The sequence below is a fragment of the Dama dama genome, chromosome 16, assembly GCF_033118175.1.
Source record: "Dama dama isolate Ldn47 chromosome 16, ASM3311817v1, whole genome shotgun sequence".
NCBI classification, from domain to species: Eukaryota; Metazoa; Chordata; class Mammalia; order Artiodactyla; family Cervidae; genus Dama; species Dama dama.
Window position 1 is genome coordinate 27009497 of NC_083696.1, and position 17923 is coordinate 27027419.

The 17923-nt window shown below is 44.6% G+C and overlaps 1 protein-coding gene across 2 annotated transcripts in view; it reads left to right on the plus strand.

The window, feature by feature from the left end:
* BICD2 (BICD cargo adaptor 2) overlaps positions 1–17923 on the plus strand; it is a 53744-nt gene that overhangs the window by 14223 nt on the left and 21598 nt on the right. For both annotated transcript variants that reach the window (XM_061163624.1, XM_061163625.1), the window contains exon 2: positions 15938–16150. In XM_061163624.1, coding sequence (XP_061019607.1) covers positions 15938–16150 — 213 coding nt within the window. The remainder of the gene's footprint in view (positions 1–15937; positions 16151–17923) is intronic.

The window sequence follows — 17923 nt, forward strand, 5'->3', positions numbered from 1 at the left end:
TACAGTACTCTTTTAAAATTAAAATTAGTTTTATTAAAGTACAGAAACTACACAGATCATATTTATACAGCTTGATGTCCCCATGCAGCTCTACAGATGGAGCAAGGAGCATGTTGTCCGCATCCCAGGGACTGTTCTGTGATGCTTGTCCAGAGGTAATTGTTCAGACTCTGCCCCATAAATTGATCATGCCCATTTTCAACTTACAATAGGCAGTCGCACAGACTTTGGGTTTTGTGTGTTCACTCTGAATTTTGTATCTAGAGACATGAATTTGCAGATGATAGCCCTCATTGCTGGTAGGGTTGCATGTGGACACACCATGCTTGCTTCCCCGGGTTTGGGCTGTTAGATTCTGAGCCTCCGCGCATGCATGTAGGCAGCACCCAGGGTGGGCACTGGTGTTGTCCACGTTAAATTCCAGGCTTTCTGGTCCATGTGTCCTAGTTGCCAGCCTGGTGCTAGCTTTCTCTTACCAGTGGACCTCTCCTGTGTTGACCCTCTTTGTGAGGAGCCTGTTCAGGATCTTTACCAGTTTTTCTGTGGGGTGTCTAGTTTTTTCTTTCTGATGTGTCAGAGTTCGTGATGTAGTTTGGATGTGGGTCGTCCTGCCCTCCAGCAATAGGCCTACCACTGGTGTGATAGAAGGAGCTGGCGTGAGAGGGTAGGGATGGCCCAGAGTTACAGCTGTGCCTCTACCCAGGGTAGATGAGGCCTTGATGTGGCTTTGGCCTCTTGGACTCAGTTTCTTCCTTTATCAGCTGGGAACCAGAATTCTCCTGAGAACTTTAAGCTAGGCAATAAGTGAAATAATCGATTTAAGGAGAATTTTAAGAGTGGTAGCTATTGTTGCTAATACTAAATTATTTTAAATAGTAGGAGACCTTATACCTACTATGATGGCTAAAATAGAAAGACCAGTGATAACAAGCATTGACAAGGATGTGGAGAAATCAAAACCCACACTTGAAAGGAAAATAGTATGCTGCTTTGGCAAATCATTTGGCAATTTCTCAAAGTGTCAAACATAAAGTTATCATATATATGTACCATTAGTTCACTCCTACATACATACCCAGGGAATTGAAAATATGTGTCCACACAACTTGTACGTATGTGTTCATAGTAGTAGTATTCATGACAACCCAAAAAGGGGAACAACCTAAATGTCCATCAGCTGATGAATGGATAAACACTTGTGGTCTATGCATACAATGGGATAGTATTTGGCAATAAAAAGAAGTGAAGTGCTGGTACACACTATAACATGGATGAACCTTGGACGCATTATGATCAGTGAGAGAAGCAAGTCACAGAAGATAACATATTGTATGGTTCCCTTTATATGAAATATCCTGAATAGACAAAGCCATAGAGATAGAAAGTACACTGGTGGTTTTTAGGATCTGGAGAAAGGGAGCTGGGGAATGAAAGTGTGGGTTATGAAAATGTGAAATTAGATGATGATAATGGTTGCTCAGTCTTGTGAATCTATTAAAAACTACTGAATGGAATTGTACAAGTTAAATGGGTGAATGTTATGGCATGTGAATTATATCTTGAAGTTTTTTTCAGTGGAAGCAAAGGGGAGACTCTCTTTGCTTGCTAAACATCTGGATAAACTGCACTATTGCTCTCACGTAATCCCAGAGGATTTGGGGCAGGTTCCTTTAGCTTGATAGTTGTGCGGTCCCTAACATGTGAGCTACAAGTGACAGCTCAGGCACTTTACCCTCCTGCTTGGGTTCAGCCCTTTTCATTAGCTTATTTATCATTTTCTTTGAATAAGTCTTGGGTTTCTGGTTAAATTAGTATTTAAGGTTAAAGTCTTTAAGTGGTTGCAGTATTGCTGTTTTGTGTTTGTTTTTTTTTTGTTTGTTTGTTTTGTGTTTTTTGACCGCAAGGCATGTTAGGATCTTAGCTCTCTGACCAGGGATCAAACCTGCACCTCCTGCATTGAAAGGTGATGTCCTAACCCCTGGACCTCCAGGTAAGTCCCCTGGATAAAATCATCACCTACAGACAATGTGGAATTAATCCTGTCTTCTAAAAAAAAAAAAAAAAAAATCCTGTCTTCTCTTTCTTCCAGTCTCTGAAGTGTGGTAAGAAGTTGAGGTTATCTTGCCTTGAAAAGGAGTGACTCCAGTGCTTGTCCATTTTTTTTTTTGCTTGTCCATTTTTTATTAATGCATTCTGTTCTTTGTTAAGTTAGCTCTCATTTTAAATCTGTTTAGGTAGATTTACTGTAGCTGCTCTTTCTATGACATTAAGAAAGTAAGTTACACAACCATTTTTCTAAGACTCATGTTGAGGAGCAGGTTGAAAGCATCTTAGTGCAAATGACATTCTTAAATCCTTTCTTAACATTAGTTTGTGGCAGGAATGTTGATAGTTCACTTTCTGACATATGTATGGTTTACTTACTATGCAGGTAGATGCCAAATCAATATTTTTAAGTTGAATTAAGTTAGTGCCTTTGGATTTGTGTTCCTGGGGCAAGTGAATGATTCTCCAGGTGAACTCTTGACTTCTGTTTGCTGAGATCTCACCCAGGTTTCTGCATGCATAGTCAGCTCAGGTGACCTGGAACACTCCCGCACCCCCGGCTTTTGAAGGAAGAATTTGTGGAGATCCCGTATGAGTTACAGGGTATCTGTTGAGCGCCCTTCCCTCTCCACATCCTGTCTTGTGCCCTGAGTGGACAGAGAACTTCTGGCTTCCAGCCCTGCCCCAGTGCAAGGTCCTGGGGGGTGGGGCAGCCGGTGGGGGTGGGGGAAGTTGTGATGGTGGTGGCGGTAAGGGACTGGCTTGCAGCTCCTTGATTTAGGGGCTTGTGCTTTTGCATATGAATATAGTCATCATCAGGTTGAGAAAATACACTTAGTGGCTTTTTTTCTTTGGGGATTTTGTTATGTCACTTCCTCTTTATGAGACTTTTGCCTCATCTCTTTGTTCAGTTTCTGTTTTTATCATTAATATGTATTTATAGTATAATCCCTCCCCCAACACAATAATGCTTTGGCAGTGATCCTCAAGTTCTGATATGAAATGTTTCTACTTTTTGTTTACTTGGTTTCCTGTTGTTTGTTTTGTATACCCTCTCTGATACAGACATTATTTAAGAGATCATATTCCATGTGTTTGGGTGAGTACTGATATATATTTTTTTCTTAATACATGTATTTTATTGACGTATAGTTGACTTACAGTGTTTCAGATGCACTGCAAGGTGATTCAGTTATACACATACTCATATATTATTTTGAAATTATTTTCCATTATAGATTATTACAAGATATCGACTATTAGTTCCCTATGCTGTACAGTAAACCTTTGTTGCTTGCTGGTATATCTGTTTTTTAAAAATTAGGAATCTAGTGTTCTATTCATACTAACTTAGACAAGTAGAATCAAAATGTCATATGTTTTTTAGTTGGGCAAAAATTCATAAGTTTTTAAAAATACATATACATATTACTTATATATATGTATGCAAGAGTTTTTCTACTATACATGATAAAGGCTTGAGATAGAACATTTAAAAAAAAGAGATGGAGAAATTGGAAAACATAAGCTAAATGAGATGGGAGCACTGAATATGAAATAGAAAAAGTGAAACAAACTAGATAAAAGTAAAAGAACCTCATATAGTCAAGTTGTTTTTAAGCATGGCTGCTCATTAGAAACGTATCTGGAGCTCTGGAGGAAAAAAGCAATACATGGCCATTTGTATTTTTCAAAAATTTTCAAGATAATTCTGATATGCATCTGGATTTTAAAAAGTGAATTACAGGTTTTTCTATTAAGTCATTGTTTTGGTAATATAGAGTTCTGTTTTTTCTGTTGACCAGTCATGATTCAATGGTGTTAAGTAATAGTTACATAATCACAGTAGTAAAAGATGTTTATCAGTTTTCACAATCAATCACCAGACAAAAAATAAAAGATAATTACAATTGCAAGCCAGAATGGGAGCATGATTAACCTAACAATATGACATAATTACATACAATTTGGGGGTGTCAAGCAGAATGATGTGTTAACTGGAGCACATGCATTTTTCATCTCTTTTCATCTGCCCAGCCAGTCTGTGTTTTTTGGTTGGTGCTGTAAAATCTTTATCTCATGATAATATCTTAGAGCTTGTTATCTGTATACAATTCACAGACTTGAGTCCCGTTTTGAGGTTGATGAGTGAGGCCGATGTGGTTTTTTGGGGCTGACAGCCTCACAGAGGGAGCGGGCCATAGGGTAATGCCTACGTGTGGCCCCGTCTTGCAGATCTCCCCATCGTGTCTTCTTTCTAGTCCTCAGAGTTGCCAGATTCTCTTTTAACTCAAGCAAGGGCTTAAGCCCTGTGGTTTGTATGTACTAGTTTTGGGGTAGAGAGGAAGCCATCAGCAGTCGCTATCTGTTGCATATTGTCTGCAACAGCCTGCACTGAACTTGAGTTACTGGTTCCTCTTCTCTACCTAGCTCCCTGAATAAGGTTTGGGAGAGAGGCCAGTTCCCAAGGCTGCTGTTCCCTTCCTCAGATCAGCAGACAATTACAGCTTTCAACTCATTAGTAAGTGCTCTGTGGCTGAGGTGGGGCTGAGCCTGGGCTGGCAGGTTCAGCAGGCCCAAGTGTGCCAGCAGATGGTGACCATGTGGAGTGATGACTGGAGGGACTCCTCCCTCCCTGAGCACCGGCTGTTGGTGGCCCAGCTCTGCCCCAGGCTGGCACTCTGCCCCTTGGGGTACTCAGCCCATACTCGCTCTGAGGAACTGCTTCCCAGGGTGAGGTTCTGGTAGGGACACCACTTTGAACCAGAAAAGAAGTGAGGGGTGTTTTAGGGGCCCCTGATTCTGGTTGGGGGATAGAGAGGCTGTTGTGCTGACAATCACTGGTTACAGTAACCAAGACCATTGATGAGCTGCGGGTCGGAGGTGATTCTGTCCATTCATGTGGTTCCTAAGTATGTCAGGGTTTGTAGTCCTAGCTGGGACAGAATTGGGTCCTGAGGGCCTGACAGTGTGGGCTCTCCTGGTACCAGCGGCACCCTCCCAAGGCCAGACACTCAGGAAGCATGCTCTTGAAAGGTCCTTGTGAAGCTGCTGGTGGCACAGGAAGACATTGTGGGGTGGGCACATAATGATGGTCCCCAGTCCCTGATCCCAGGAAAAGGATTAGGCAGGAAGCCCAGCAGAGGGGCCAGGATGGGCAGCTGATAGGAGTTGGGAATTTCCGGGATGCCCCCACCCTGTTGCAGGCTGGTAGCTCTTCAGGAAGCTGTGGGAACTGCTCTGGGAGGGTGAGGCTGGATCAGCCCAGGAATTCCAACAACAAGGAAGTTGAGAATCCCAAACCCCAGCTTCATTGTGAAAACTGCTTCCTGGAAGGACACCTAACATCCTGGATATGCTCAGTCTGGTTCTCCTGGCTTGGTATGTGTTGCATCTGCTACATCAGATTGTTACCTGAAAAACTGGTAACCCTTGGTGGATGTTGGGCCAAAAGACACGGCCAGGCCAAAGAATGGGAAAGGAAGGATTTATCACTTGCAGTAAGTTAAGTAGAACACCATAGATCTTTCCGAAAGCAGTGTTGTGGGACCTGTGCCCTTAGCCAGGCAGGTTAGAGGGAAGCAGATGGAGCCTTTTGCCTGGAAAGTCCGTGAACTCCCCGTAGGCACCAGACTCAGTCCGCGTTAGTTGCTGACCCTAGTGTAGGCCATGAGGGCTGCTGTGTGGACCTCACACCCGTGGACTCAAGGCAGAGGCCCAGCATCTTGCTAGCATGCTTCAGCTTTCCCATTTAGCTCTGTTCCAAGACGACTTCAGTAGCAGAATGAGACTTGGACCAGACATGGGCCACAGGGCTACATTGTGCTGACCTCTTCTTCTCATCAGGTGGTCAGTGGAAACCCATTATCTGTAATTGTTATCTCTGCTTCTTTGTCCTGCTTCTGTGTCTGAATCTTGGCCTTGTCGGGGTAGTGGGGGCCTGAGTATCTGGTGGAGGCTTGGACCTGGTCCTGGATAGCATAGCATGGGGCCAGGGGTTGACGGGCATCTCAGCATGTTGACGCTAATCAGAAGTGCTGGCTCTGGAGGCGCTGGTTCCTCCTGAGGCAGGAGGGAGGCTGCCTGTCCACTGGTGCGTCCCAGCCCTTAGTGGAAGCAAAGGTTTGGCTTGTTGCTTGAATTTCCTCATGGGAGTCTCATCCCTGGCAAGACCCCACCCTCATAAATGGTCCCCTAGTTGTCTCGCTTCCAGCACGCCCCTAGTTAAAACTGCTGCTCAGGGGCCCTGCACCTGTTCTATCCCCTCTATGTCCTACTCTTCGGGTGCCGGAACCATGCTGCCCTCAACATACTGAGGTGGGTGGCTGCCCTGGGCAGCAAGACGGGTCGACCCAGAGCCAGAACTTTGTGACAGGAACTCATCCTGTCTTGTCTCTGAGGTCTCCTGCAGTGAGACTTCAGGCCTGAGGACGGGAGGGTCAGGGTGACCCAGGTCTCATTTACCAAAGTGTGCAGGTGCCCTGATCTCTGAGCTCTCACCGCTGTTCGCACTCCACAGAAACTAGGTGGTGTGCCAGGTCACTTGGGGAGGCCCCCAGACCTGACTCCCATCCCACCCAGCTTCTCTGCTCCCCACTTGGGTCTTCCTGCCCAGGCTGTGCCCATGGTCTCTGAGTCTCCCAGCTGCCCCCTTCTCGGAAAGCAGCTCTTGGTGCTTGCCTGAGAGCCTGGGACTTCCTACATGGCATGTGCTCACACTACTTCCTGAGTTGTGACCTCTCTTCCCACCAGATTTGGCTTTGAAATCTGCCCCTGGAGGCTGGTAACTTCCCTTCCTGGCCTGAAGCTTGCCCCGGGCACCCTCCCCATTTGGCACATGTAACCTCCCCCACTGTGTCTGCTTCTGGTTCCAAGTGTCCACATGAGTGTGGATGTACTTGAAGCAAGGCCAGGCATGACCTCACATCTGTACTCACTGGACCTGGGAAGATTCACAGCAGTGGGCAGGGTGTGGTCTGCAATCCTGTGTTGAAACAGCGTTAGCCTGCTTACAGCTGGCGTAGCCCTGTGGGGACATCACAAGGGCACTGCCACCGCCACCTCAGAGCCCATACAGGCACCCTGTGATCCAGGAGGTCAGTGGTCAGGGAGTATTGTGGGCAGGCCTGTGGTGGAGACCAAAGCTGGGTCCCCAAGCTGCCCAGGAGCTTCTGAGGCCCTCCAGAAAGCACCAGCCTGGGAGGTGTGCAGAGAGGCAAAGACGAGCATATCCACAGCTGGACACTGCAGTCAGATGGCACACTTAGCTGCTCTGAGGACTACCTGGGTTGGGGGGGCAGGTTTTGAAATAGACTCAAGCCACACAGGATGTTGCGAGGTGGGAGTAAGGATGCTTTGGTCAGAAGAAGGACAGGTGGGCTGAGTGACCAGGGGCATAGATTGTCTCCACTTCTCCAACCCTCAGCTTCCTGGCCTGTGAGCTGGGGCAGTGAGCACAAGGGTAAGGTCTCCAGGTTGAATGCTTCAAAAACATCCAAGTTGTTTTCTTAGCTTTTTTGAAGTATAAGTGAAATACAATAAATTGAATATATTTAAAGTATTCAAGTTTTCCCTGGTGGCTCAGTGGTAGAGAATTTGCCTGCTAATGCAGGAGACACGGGTTCAGTCCCTGGTCCAGGAAGATCTGACATACCACAGAGCAACTAAGCCTGTGTGCCACAACTCTTGAATCCGTGCTCTAGACAAGTTTTCATATGGGTGCATAGTCAAGTCCACAGTGTAATTGAAATAATGATGGTATTCGTCATCCCTGCATGTTTCCTCATCCCTGTTTGTAATTTCTTTCCTCCTCATCTGCAGGCAACAATGATGTATACATTTGTTTGCATTTTCTAGTTTTACATAAATGGAATCATACAACACATACTGTATTTTTGGTCTGAGATGTGTATGTGTTAATGTATCAGTAATTATGTTAATGTATCAGTCGTTAATGTATCAGTCGTTAATGTATCAGTAGCTGTCCCTTTTGGTTGTGGAGTAGTATTCCATTGTGCAGCTACACCACAGTTTTTAAAAAATCCACTTTCCTATTGATGGTCATTGGGCTGTTTTGTTTTGTTTTGGTTGTTACAGATATATAGATTCCTGTATGTATCTATACAAAGGTACATACTTGCATTTCTCTTGGGTAAATACCTAAGAGTGGATGGCTGTGCCTTATGTCAGATATATGCTTAACTTTTTAAGAATCTGCCAGATTCTTTGCCAAAGTGGTTGTACCATTTACATTCCCCATCAGCAGTGTAGGAGAATTCTAATTGCTTCCCACTCATGCCAACCTTGGGAGGTAGGATCAGACATTTTAATCTTCAGTGTTCTAGTAGATATGTAGTGGTTAACTCATTTAGTTATCATTTGCATTTCCCTTGAGATCAATCCTGGGTGTTCATTGGAAGGACTGATGTTGAAGCTGAAACTTCAATACTTTGGCCACCTGATGCGAAGAGCTGACTCATTTGAAAAGACCCTGATGATGGGAAAGATTGAGAGCAGGAGGAGAAGGGGACGACAGAGGATGAGATCATTGGATGGCATTACCGACTCAATGGACATGAGTTTGGGTGAACTCCGGGAGTTGGTGATGGACAGGGAGGCCTGGCGAGCTGCCGTTCATGGGGTTGCAAAGAGTCGGACATGACTGAGCGACTGAACTGAACTGTCACTTAATATGTTCAGCACCTTTTCATGTGATTCTTTCTCATATGTGTATCTTCTCAGGTGATGTATTTGTTCAGTTCTTCTGCCCATTTTTAAAAATTAATTTTCATTGGAGTGTAGTTGTTTGCCCACTTTTTTTTTGGGAAAGAAAAGTCAGTTACATTTTTAAGCATCAGAGTTTATTGTATAGTTTATTAAGTACTTCTGTCACAAGTGGCTTAAATAAGTGTGGTTAGTATTTGGGATGTAACATTTTTTAACGAGTAGAGGAATATAGGACTATTAGGAGAAATCTCCTTGTCATGAGATTTGTGACCCACTCATTTATCAGCAGCCCCTGAACATGGTATTCTTCTGTCATGTCAAGACAAGAAGAGGCATAAACTTTCTGTTGCCCATTTTTAATTGGATTATTTTTCTTACTGAGCTTATATTCTGGATATAAGTCCTTTATAAAAGATGTGTGATTTGCAAACACTTTTTTCCAGTCTATCTTGTCATTCTCTTACCTTGTCTAACAGCATAAACTTATAGTTTTGGAGTCCAGATTACCAGTTTCTCCTTCTGTAGGTCATGTCCAAAGTTACAGACAAAAAAAAAAAAGTCACAGACATTTTCTTTGTTTTCCCCTGGAAATCTTAATATTTCTAATGTTTAAACCTATGATCCATTTTAAATTAATTTTCATATATGCTGTAAGGTATGGGTGGTAGTTCATTTTTTTAATATATAGATATTCATTTATTTCAGCACCATGTATTAAAAGATTATTCCTTCTGCACCAAATTGCCTTTGTACCTTTGTCAAGTCAGTTGGCCATACATGAGAGTCTGTTTCTGGATTCTATATTTGGTTCAGTACCTCTGTTTGTCTGTCTTTATGCTGGTAGTATGCCTGGTATTTTGGTCATCTCATGTGAACTGCTGACTCATTGGAAAAGTTCCTGATGTTGGGAAAGATTGAGGGCAGAAGGAGAAGAGGGCATTAGAGGATGAGATGGCAGGATGGCATCACCAATACAATGGACATGAACTTGGGCACACTTCAGGAGATGTTCAGTGACAGGGAGGTCTGGCATGCTGCAGTCCATGAGGTCACAAAGAGTGGGACACGACTGGGCGACTGAACAACAGCAATGTCCTCTTAATTACTATAGCTTTATAATACTGTAATCAGTTAGTTAGTCCTACTTTGTTTTTCTTTTTCAAAGTGATTCTGATTGTTCTAGGTCCCTTAGCTTTCCATACAAATTTTCGAATGAGATGGTCAATTTCCACCAAAAAAGAAAAATGCTGGAATTTTGATTGTCATCGTGATGAATTAAAAGATCCATTTGTGGAGAATTGATATCTTAACAATATTGAGTCTTTTGACCCATGAATATCTCTATTTTTTAATTTCTCTCAGCGGTATTCTGTGGATTTTAATGTATAGGTCTTGCATATCTTGTCAGACTTAAGCATAAACATTTAATACAGTTGATGCTATTGTAAGTAGTGTTTAAATTTTTTCATTTTCCGATTGTTTAGTCCTAAACAAATACAGAAATAAGGTTTGATTTTTATATAGTACTCTTGTGTCTTGCAGCCTAGCTGAACTCACTTATTAGTTCTAGTGACTTTGTAGATTTCTTTGGATTTTCTATACAGACTCTTGTGTGACGTGTAAGTAAAGACAGTTTTACTTCTTCCTTTCCAGGCTAGATGCCTTTGATTTTTCTTGTTTCATTGCACTGTAGGCTGAGAACTTAAAAAATGCAGTGTTGTCCAGAAGCAAGGTGACTGTTTTTCATCATTAAGTAATTTTAGCTGACAGATGTTTAGAAGATGTCATCAGGTTGAGGATGCTCCCTTTTGTTTGCTGAGAGTGCTTACAGGGATGAATGTCAAATTTTGTCAGATTTTCCTGCATCATTTGAGATGATCACATAGATGTTTTTTTTTTCTTAATATACTCAAGTACACTGATTTTTTTTTTTCTTCTAATGATTGTCAATCAATATTATTACATTCTTTGGATAAGCCCCTCTGTATCATAATTCCCTACCCTTTTTATATATTGGTGGATTTTTGTACTGTCTTTGGTTTAATGCTGGTCTCATAAAATTAGGTGGGAAGTATTCCTTGCTTTTCGGTTTTCTGGATGAATCTGTATACAGTTGGATTTATGTCTGTCTTAAATGTTTGGTAGAATTCACCAGTGAAGCCCAGAATGTTCTCTCTGTGGTTTTAAACTACAGATTCACTTGCCTTAGCAGATTTGGGACTATTCAGGTTATCCATTTCTTCTTGAGTGGGCTTTGGTAATTTTTATCTTTCAATGAATTTGTCCATTTCTTCTGTCATATTTATTGGCATGAAACTACTCATGATATCCCTTATTCTTCTTAATACCTATGGTGCTCCCTCCACCTAACCCTACCTCAGTTATTCTGGCTAGAAGTGTATCAATTTGATTAATGTTTTTAAAGAACTTGCTTTTGATTTATTTTACCTATATTTTTTTCTATTTCATTGATTTCTACTCTGATCATTATTATTTCTCTTTTTTCCTTTGAATTTCATATGCTCCTTGTTTCTTGTTTCTGCTTTTACTTTTTACTGAGGAGAAACATATAGAGCACAAATCATAAGTGTGAACTTCCACATGCTGAACACACCCACATAATGAGCAGCCAGAACAAGAATCAGGACATCATCAGCTCCAGAAGCCTCTTTCAAGGGTCCTCCCCCAGCCCAAGGGATCACCAGTGCCTTTTTACCAGCTGAGTTGTATATATAAATGGAATCATACAGTATATATCTCTTGTGTCTGACTTCTCTCTCCCAATATTGTATGAGATTCATCTCTGTTGTTTAAATAACAGTAATTTACTCATTTTCATTTCTGTGTAGTATTTGTAACGTGACTATACCATAATGTTTCCTTCTGTTGATGGGACGTGGGGACTTTCTGGCTTGAGTCTTTTTGTAAATAACGCTCCTGTAAAATGCAGGGTCGCAGAGCAGATGTGTGCTTGGTCTTAGCGGATAGTAGCTTCCCTAAGTGGCTGTGCCAGTCACGCTCCGCTACCAGAAGATGAGCGTTCGTGACGGTTTCAGGCAGGTGGAAGCAGTGTGTGTTCCAGACCGCCGTCGTGCTGTCCAGCGTTGTTGAGCAGCTGAGTGAGTGAATACACAGGCGCACAGCCGAAAAGAGAGACAGTCCTCCCTGGGGTTGACTGCACGCTCATCAGGTACCATGTGGGCCCCAGACTAGCCAAATACAAGAAACAGCTCCTTCCTTCAGTAACACACAGCCTGTAAGGAGGGTTGAAAACCATGCTCCAGTGGGGTTTATAGGGTCTGTCTTCAGTACAGAACTTGTGTCTGGGAGGTGAGGAACACGGTAGCCCGCAGGCAGGACTTGAAGGCCTTTGTCCCTTGGCCTGTAGTGTGCCCAGAGACCATTTGGGCAAAGGCCTGGGGGAGTGTTGTCTGGAGAAGACCATGGCATGGTGAGCTGGGGTGAACATGGGTTTCTTACCAGCTGTGTACATGGGGCCTAAGCTCTTAGCCTTGTGAGCCTCAATCTTCTCTCTTAAAAGGGCTTAGCCTCACAGGGCTTTTAGCTGCACCCTGAGCTTTGTGCCCAGTACCTGGTGTAGTTTTTAAGGTGGAAGCTGAGGTTATTGATTAGATTGGTAGTTTTTTTTTTTTAACATAGTCATATAATGCTATAAATATTCTCCTAAGTCCTTGCCATAATGGCGTCCCACCAATTCTCATACTCATTTCATTTTCATGTAGTTAAAAATGCTTTGTTTCACTTTTGGTTTCTTCTTTGATGTGTTGGTTAGTTGCCAAACATTTGGGGATTTTCTAGGAATCTTTCCATTATTGATTTCTTATTTAATTTCCTGTGGTCAAAACAAATCTTTGTATGGCCTGAATCCTTTTGGGGTGTGTTTCATTTACCCACAATATAGTCTCTCTGGGTAAATGTTCCATGTGTCCTTGTAAAGAATATATGTGCTGCTGCTGTTGGGCGGGAAATTCTAGACATGCCAGTTAGGTCAAGTTAGTTAATTGTGCTGTTCATGTCTACTGTGTCCTTATTGATGTCCTGTCTACTTGTCCTATGAAATACTGAGAGGAATAATGAGAGTTAGGTGTTGAGCTCTCCCAACTATAATTTTGAATTTGTCTTATTTTTGTTTGTAGTTCTGTCAGTTTTTTATTCATATATTTTGAAGCTCTGTTATTAAGTGCATAAATGTTTAGAATTGTAAGGTTCTCTTTGTGACTTAGACTCAATTATTATGAAATGATCCTCTTTGTCTCTGGTGATATTCTTCGCACTGAAAAATATATAAAAGATATATAAAATACCTACTTTATCTGATATTAATAGAGACATTCCAGCTTTCTTTTGAGGAGTATTAGTGTGCTTTATCTTCTTTGATTCTTTAGCTTAAAACAACTATAACAATTTATTAGTATAATTCAATTTACCATACATTTCACTCAAAATGTACAATTCATTGGCTTTTAGTATATTCAGAGTTGTGCATTTGTCTCCACAACTAATTTTAGAATATTTTCATTAGCCCCAAAACATACCCCTTTAACTGTCACCCCCTCCAACCTCCCAACTCCACCCCCTGCCATGGGCAACCATTCATATGCTTTCTCTATAGATTTGCCTGTTTTGGATATTTCATATACATAGAATCATACAATATATGGCCCTTTGCAACTTGCTCTTTTCACATAGCAGAATATTTTCAAGGTTCATGTATGTTGTTCTGTTTCAGTAATTCATTTCTTTTTATTACCAAATAATACTCCATTGTATGTGTAGACCAGTTTTATTTATCCCTTCATCAGTTGGTGGCCATTTGGGTTTTTTCTGCTTACTGGCTATTATGAAGATTTGTGTACAAGTTTTTGTGTGAATGTATATTATCGTTTTTCTTGAGTCTGTACCTAGGAGTGAAATTGCAGAATCATATGGTGATTCTGTGTTTAACTTTCTGAGGATCTACCAGACTGTTTTCCACAATACCATTTTATATTCCCACTAGCAGTGGGTTCCAGTTTTTCCATACCTTCACCAGCACTTGTTATTTTCCTTTTAAAAAAAATTTTAATTATACCCATCCTAGTGGGTGTGAGGTGCTATCTTATTGTGATTTTGACTTTCATTTCCATATCTACTGTTGGTAAGTGTCTTTTAATGAGCTGATTGGCCATTTTTTTAAATCTTTGATTTGTTTATCTTTTTATTGTTGAGTTATAGGAGTTCTTTATATGTTCTGGATACTAGACACTTATCAAATACAAAATTTGAAAATATTTTCTACTGTTGTGTAGGTTGTCTTCTCATGTGATAGTATTCTTTGATACACAAATTTTAGGATTTTGATGAAGTAAAGTTTATCTGTTTTTTTCTTATGTTACTTGTGCTTTTGGAGTCACAAGGACAATCCCGTTGGCAACAAGGTCATGAGGATTTACCCACATTTTCTTTTGAGAGTTGTAGTTTTAGGTCTTCCATTTAGATCTCTCATCCATTTTGAGTTAATTGTTATATATGGTGTAAGAGAGGGATTCAACTTCATTCTTTTGCATGTGGGTTTCCATCAGTTCTAGCACAATTTGTTGAAAACCTATTCCTTTTTTTCTTTTTTTGCCCCCCTAATTACTTATTTGTTTGCTTAGCTGCACCAGGACTTAGTTGAGGCGTGCAGAATCTTCAGTCTTTGTTGTGGCATGCAGGATCTTTAGTTGTGGCATGCAAAGTGGTAGTCCGGGCTGCCACCCAGGATGCGGAAGGTCCTGCCTAGACATGGGTTTGTGCTTTGGTCTTTCCCTGGGACAAGGATGGAAGAAGTAGAGGACAGCAACAGAAATCAGAGAGAGAGCTGAGCTGACTTGATTTAAAAAGGAACCGGTATCTTCACAGAGCAAGTTATCAGTGGCTGGGAGCAGAAGAACAAGGCCCACTCTTGGGAGGGGGAAGAGTTACCCTGACCTGACCCTACCCTACTTTGTTTAGATAGAGAATCAAGTTGCTTTCTACATTTTTATTTTTTATATTACAAATAGTCCTGCTCATATATGTATGAGCTTTGTTCATATACATAGCTTTGCTCATATACATAGCTTTGCATGTTTTCCCAATTGTTTTCTTAGACTGGATTTCTAGAGTTCCTATTAAATAATAAATTAATGAAAATGCTTGTATTTCTCTCAAGAAATAAAGGCATCATTTTCCTTGCTCTTTAATAGCCCTCTCTCTTTTATTTTCCTTCTGTGAGCCAGGAGCCCTGTAGAGAGACAGGGTCTCCCCCTCAGAGGTCTGCATGGGGTGGCCAGTGAGGAGGGGGTCCCTGGGGAGGATGCACACTAGACCTATGTGGGTCGTGTCCTGGCTACTGTGATGACGCAGGGTGGGAGGGAAAGAAGCAAAGTGCTTACCTGGGGCTGTGACACCTGGGTGAACAGGACACGATGGTGTGCCCAGGCTGGCCGGGACCTGGGGCACGGACGTGGGCAGACCAGCACCAGTTCTGGCTGGACTCGCCTGCGGGGCTCCTCCCTGAGCCACTGCGAGATCCTTTGCTCTTTGGATCGTTGCAAGGTCCAAAGCCTTTACTGGGTCTGGCGATGGTGGGTCCTCTCCCCTCGGGTATTTTCAGCTCTGTGCCCAGGTCCTGGGCAGGTGGGCAGGGTCTCCCAACTGGGACACACGTGGGGATCAGTTGGCACAAGCTTCGCTTGTCCCGGGCTTGGGCTCTCACCTTCTCAGGCCTCCCCTGGTACAGTGTCTTCCAGGATGAGTGAGTCAGGATCAGTCAAGGGAAGGGCACTGCCCTGAACCTTGGTTTCCATATCTGGAGGAGAACCTCAGACCCACCCTAGTGCTGGGGGCTTCCCTGCCGGGATCCAGGACAGGGGTCTGTTTGCTGATGGGGGCCACACTGGCAGAGACAGTGGCTGGGACCTCCTATCCTTGCCTTGCCCCAGTTCCTCCAGCCACTCCCACCATCCTATCCCTCCAGGGCTCCTCATTAGCCCCACCCCCAGATTTTCTGTAACCTCACAGCCCTCATGTCACGCTTAGGTATCTTACTTCTCCTGTGGGAAAAGTCCCCCCACTTTCCCCTGCATGTCTGGTCACAGGATTGCCTCCAGGCTCCCTCTCAAGAGCATCTCATCCTCTACAGGCATTTGGACAGGCCCACACGAACCACAAGAAGGTGGCTGCAGATGGTGAGAGCCGAGAGGAGAGTCTGATCCAGGAGTCAGCTTCCAAGGAGCAGTACTATGTACGCAAGGTGCTGGAGCTGCAGACAGAGCTGAAGCAACTGCGCAACGTGCTCGCCAACACGCAGTCAGAGAACGAGCGTCTGGCCTCCGTGGCTCAGGAGCTGAAGGAGGTAACCAGTGGAACTGGGGCAGTGTGCTTGACTCTAGGTGGGCGGTGGGAAACCACCCCCCCTCGCCCACAGATTGTTCTACCCCAACTTCGTGTGGTCCATGCTGGTCCAGAAAGGTCTGGGGATGGCAGGGTCCCAGCTCTGCACTTGGGGTGATGCGAATCCTGGATTCCTCATGTGAGCAGTGTCATTACAGTGTCCACCTGCCAGCTTGGGACAGCAGAGTCAGAGGGATGCCACCACAAACAGCTCCGAGGATCAGTTTGGCCCCTAACAGGGGCCTGGGCAGGAGGAGGGGGAGGGCAGCCAGTCCTCTCTGAGAGAGGTGGGAGGCTGGGCCAGTGTTCCCAAGATAGGGTGGGCCAGCAGCAGGGGAGCAGGCATGACCAGACGTCTACATGAGCTGTAGTCCTGGCCGTGGCTTTAGGGTACCTTACGGTCAGAATCCCCAAGTTCTCATCAGGAAGGGCCTTGTTCTGGGTTATGGGGAGACACTCTCTGTAGCCTCTGATCTCCTTGGAGGTGGGGAGGGGTTGACCAGAACAGCAGATGGTTCTGAGTGGTGGTCAGCTCTGAGGTCGACACCTCAGATGGGATGGTATATGGCAGTCAGGGTTCCACAGGGGTGGGAGGGACACTGGCAAGGTTTGGGATGGAGCCCAGGAACTGGTCACAGTGGGACGTGGTCACTCATCCTAGTTTGGAATCAGAGGTCACCAAGACTTGTGGGCTGGGGAGGAGCTTGGCTTGGATCCAGGAGAAGTGCACGATCTCATGTCTTCCCACAGGAGCTCTCTGGTCAGGGTGGGGAGAAGGGACTATCAGAGCTGTAGATTTGACCACCTAAGGGGGAGGCTAGCCTCATGGCCAGCTAAGAGCCCTTTTCCAAAAGAGTCAGTGCAGGTGCTCTCCCCAGCCCAGACTCTCATTCTGCAGCGTCCCTCTTCCTCAGAGGAGTGGCAGGGCACTTGCTGACTACTGGCTTTGGCGCCAGGAAATGAACTAAGCCAGTCCCACATGCTGCTATTGAAGAACAGGTCTGGTGGGGTCAGGTTTCCTGCTGTTCTGCTGGTGCTTCTGGAGGAAGCCTTCGCCTCCCCACCCCCATACATCCTCAGTACCTTTTCTCCTGAGGCCCTGCCTCTGTGCCCCTGATCGCTGTGAGGCAGGCACTGTGGAGCCGGGCCAGGTTCTTGGTTGGAGTGGAGGCTCTCCATCCCCGCCTGCTCAGACTGGAGCCCTGCTCAGTGTCCCCACCACTGCTGGCTCTGCCTGTGCCCTGCTGCCATCCCAGTCTGGTTGGTATTCTGCTCGTCCTGGTCCTACCACTTCTGCCTGAGCTGCTGTGCCGAGCTCCTCCATGGCTGTGCCCCGGAGGCTCACTCCTACAGGAGGCTTGTGCCGAGGCCGAGGAGCCTGGGTCCTGAGAGTTCAGCGCTGAGCGCTGTCCCCGGGGAGCACCAGCCCATACCGGCCTTGGTGTGATCAGGCACGCGGGCTCTGCACAGTCTCCATAGGAAGTGCCCCCTCCACACGCGGCATGTCCCTGCTGGTGCCTGGTCCCGCTGCTGTCCAGTGCAGTGACTGATGGGCCAGGTGTGCTGTGCCCCCTGACCCACCCCCGTCCTTCACCCTGTGGTGTCTGGCTTAGGGGCTCATCCCATGCCCAGCTCTCCAGGAGGAAGTTGAGGCCTCCGTCATGTGACACGTATAACAAACATGCTCAGCTTGTGGGCAGTTCCAGCTACCCTTTGACTTGTCTTTTGGGTGACC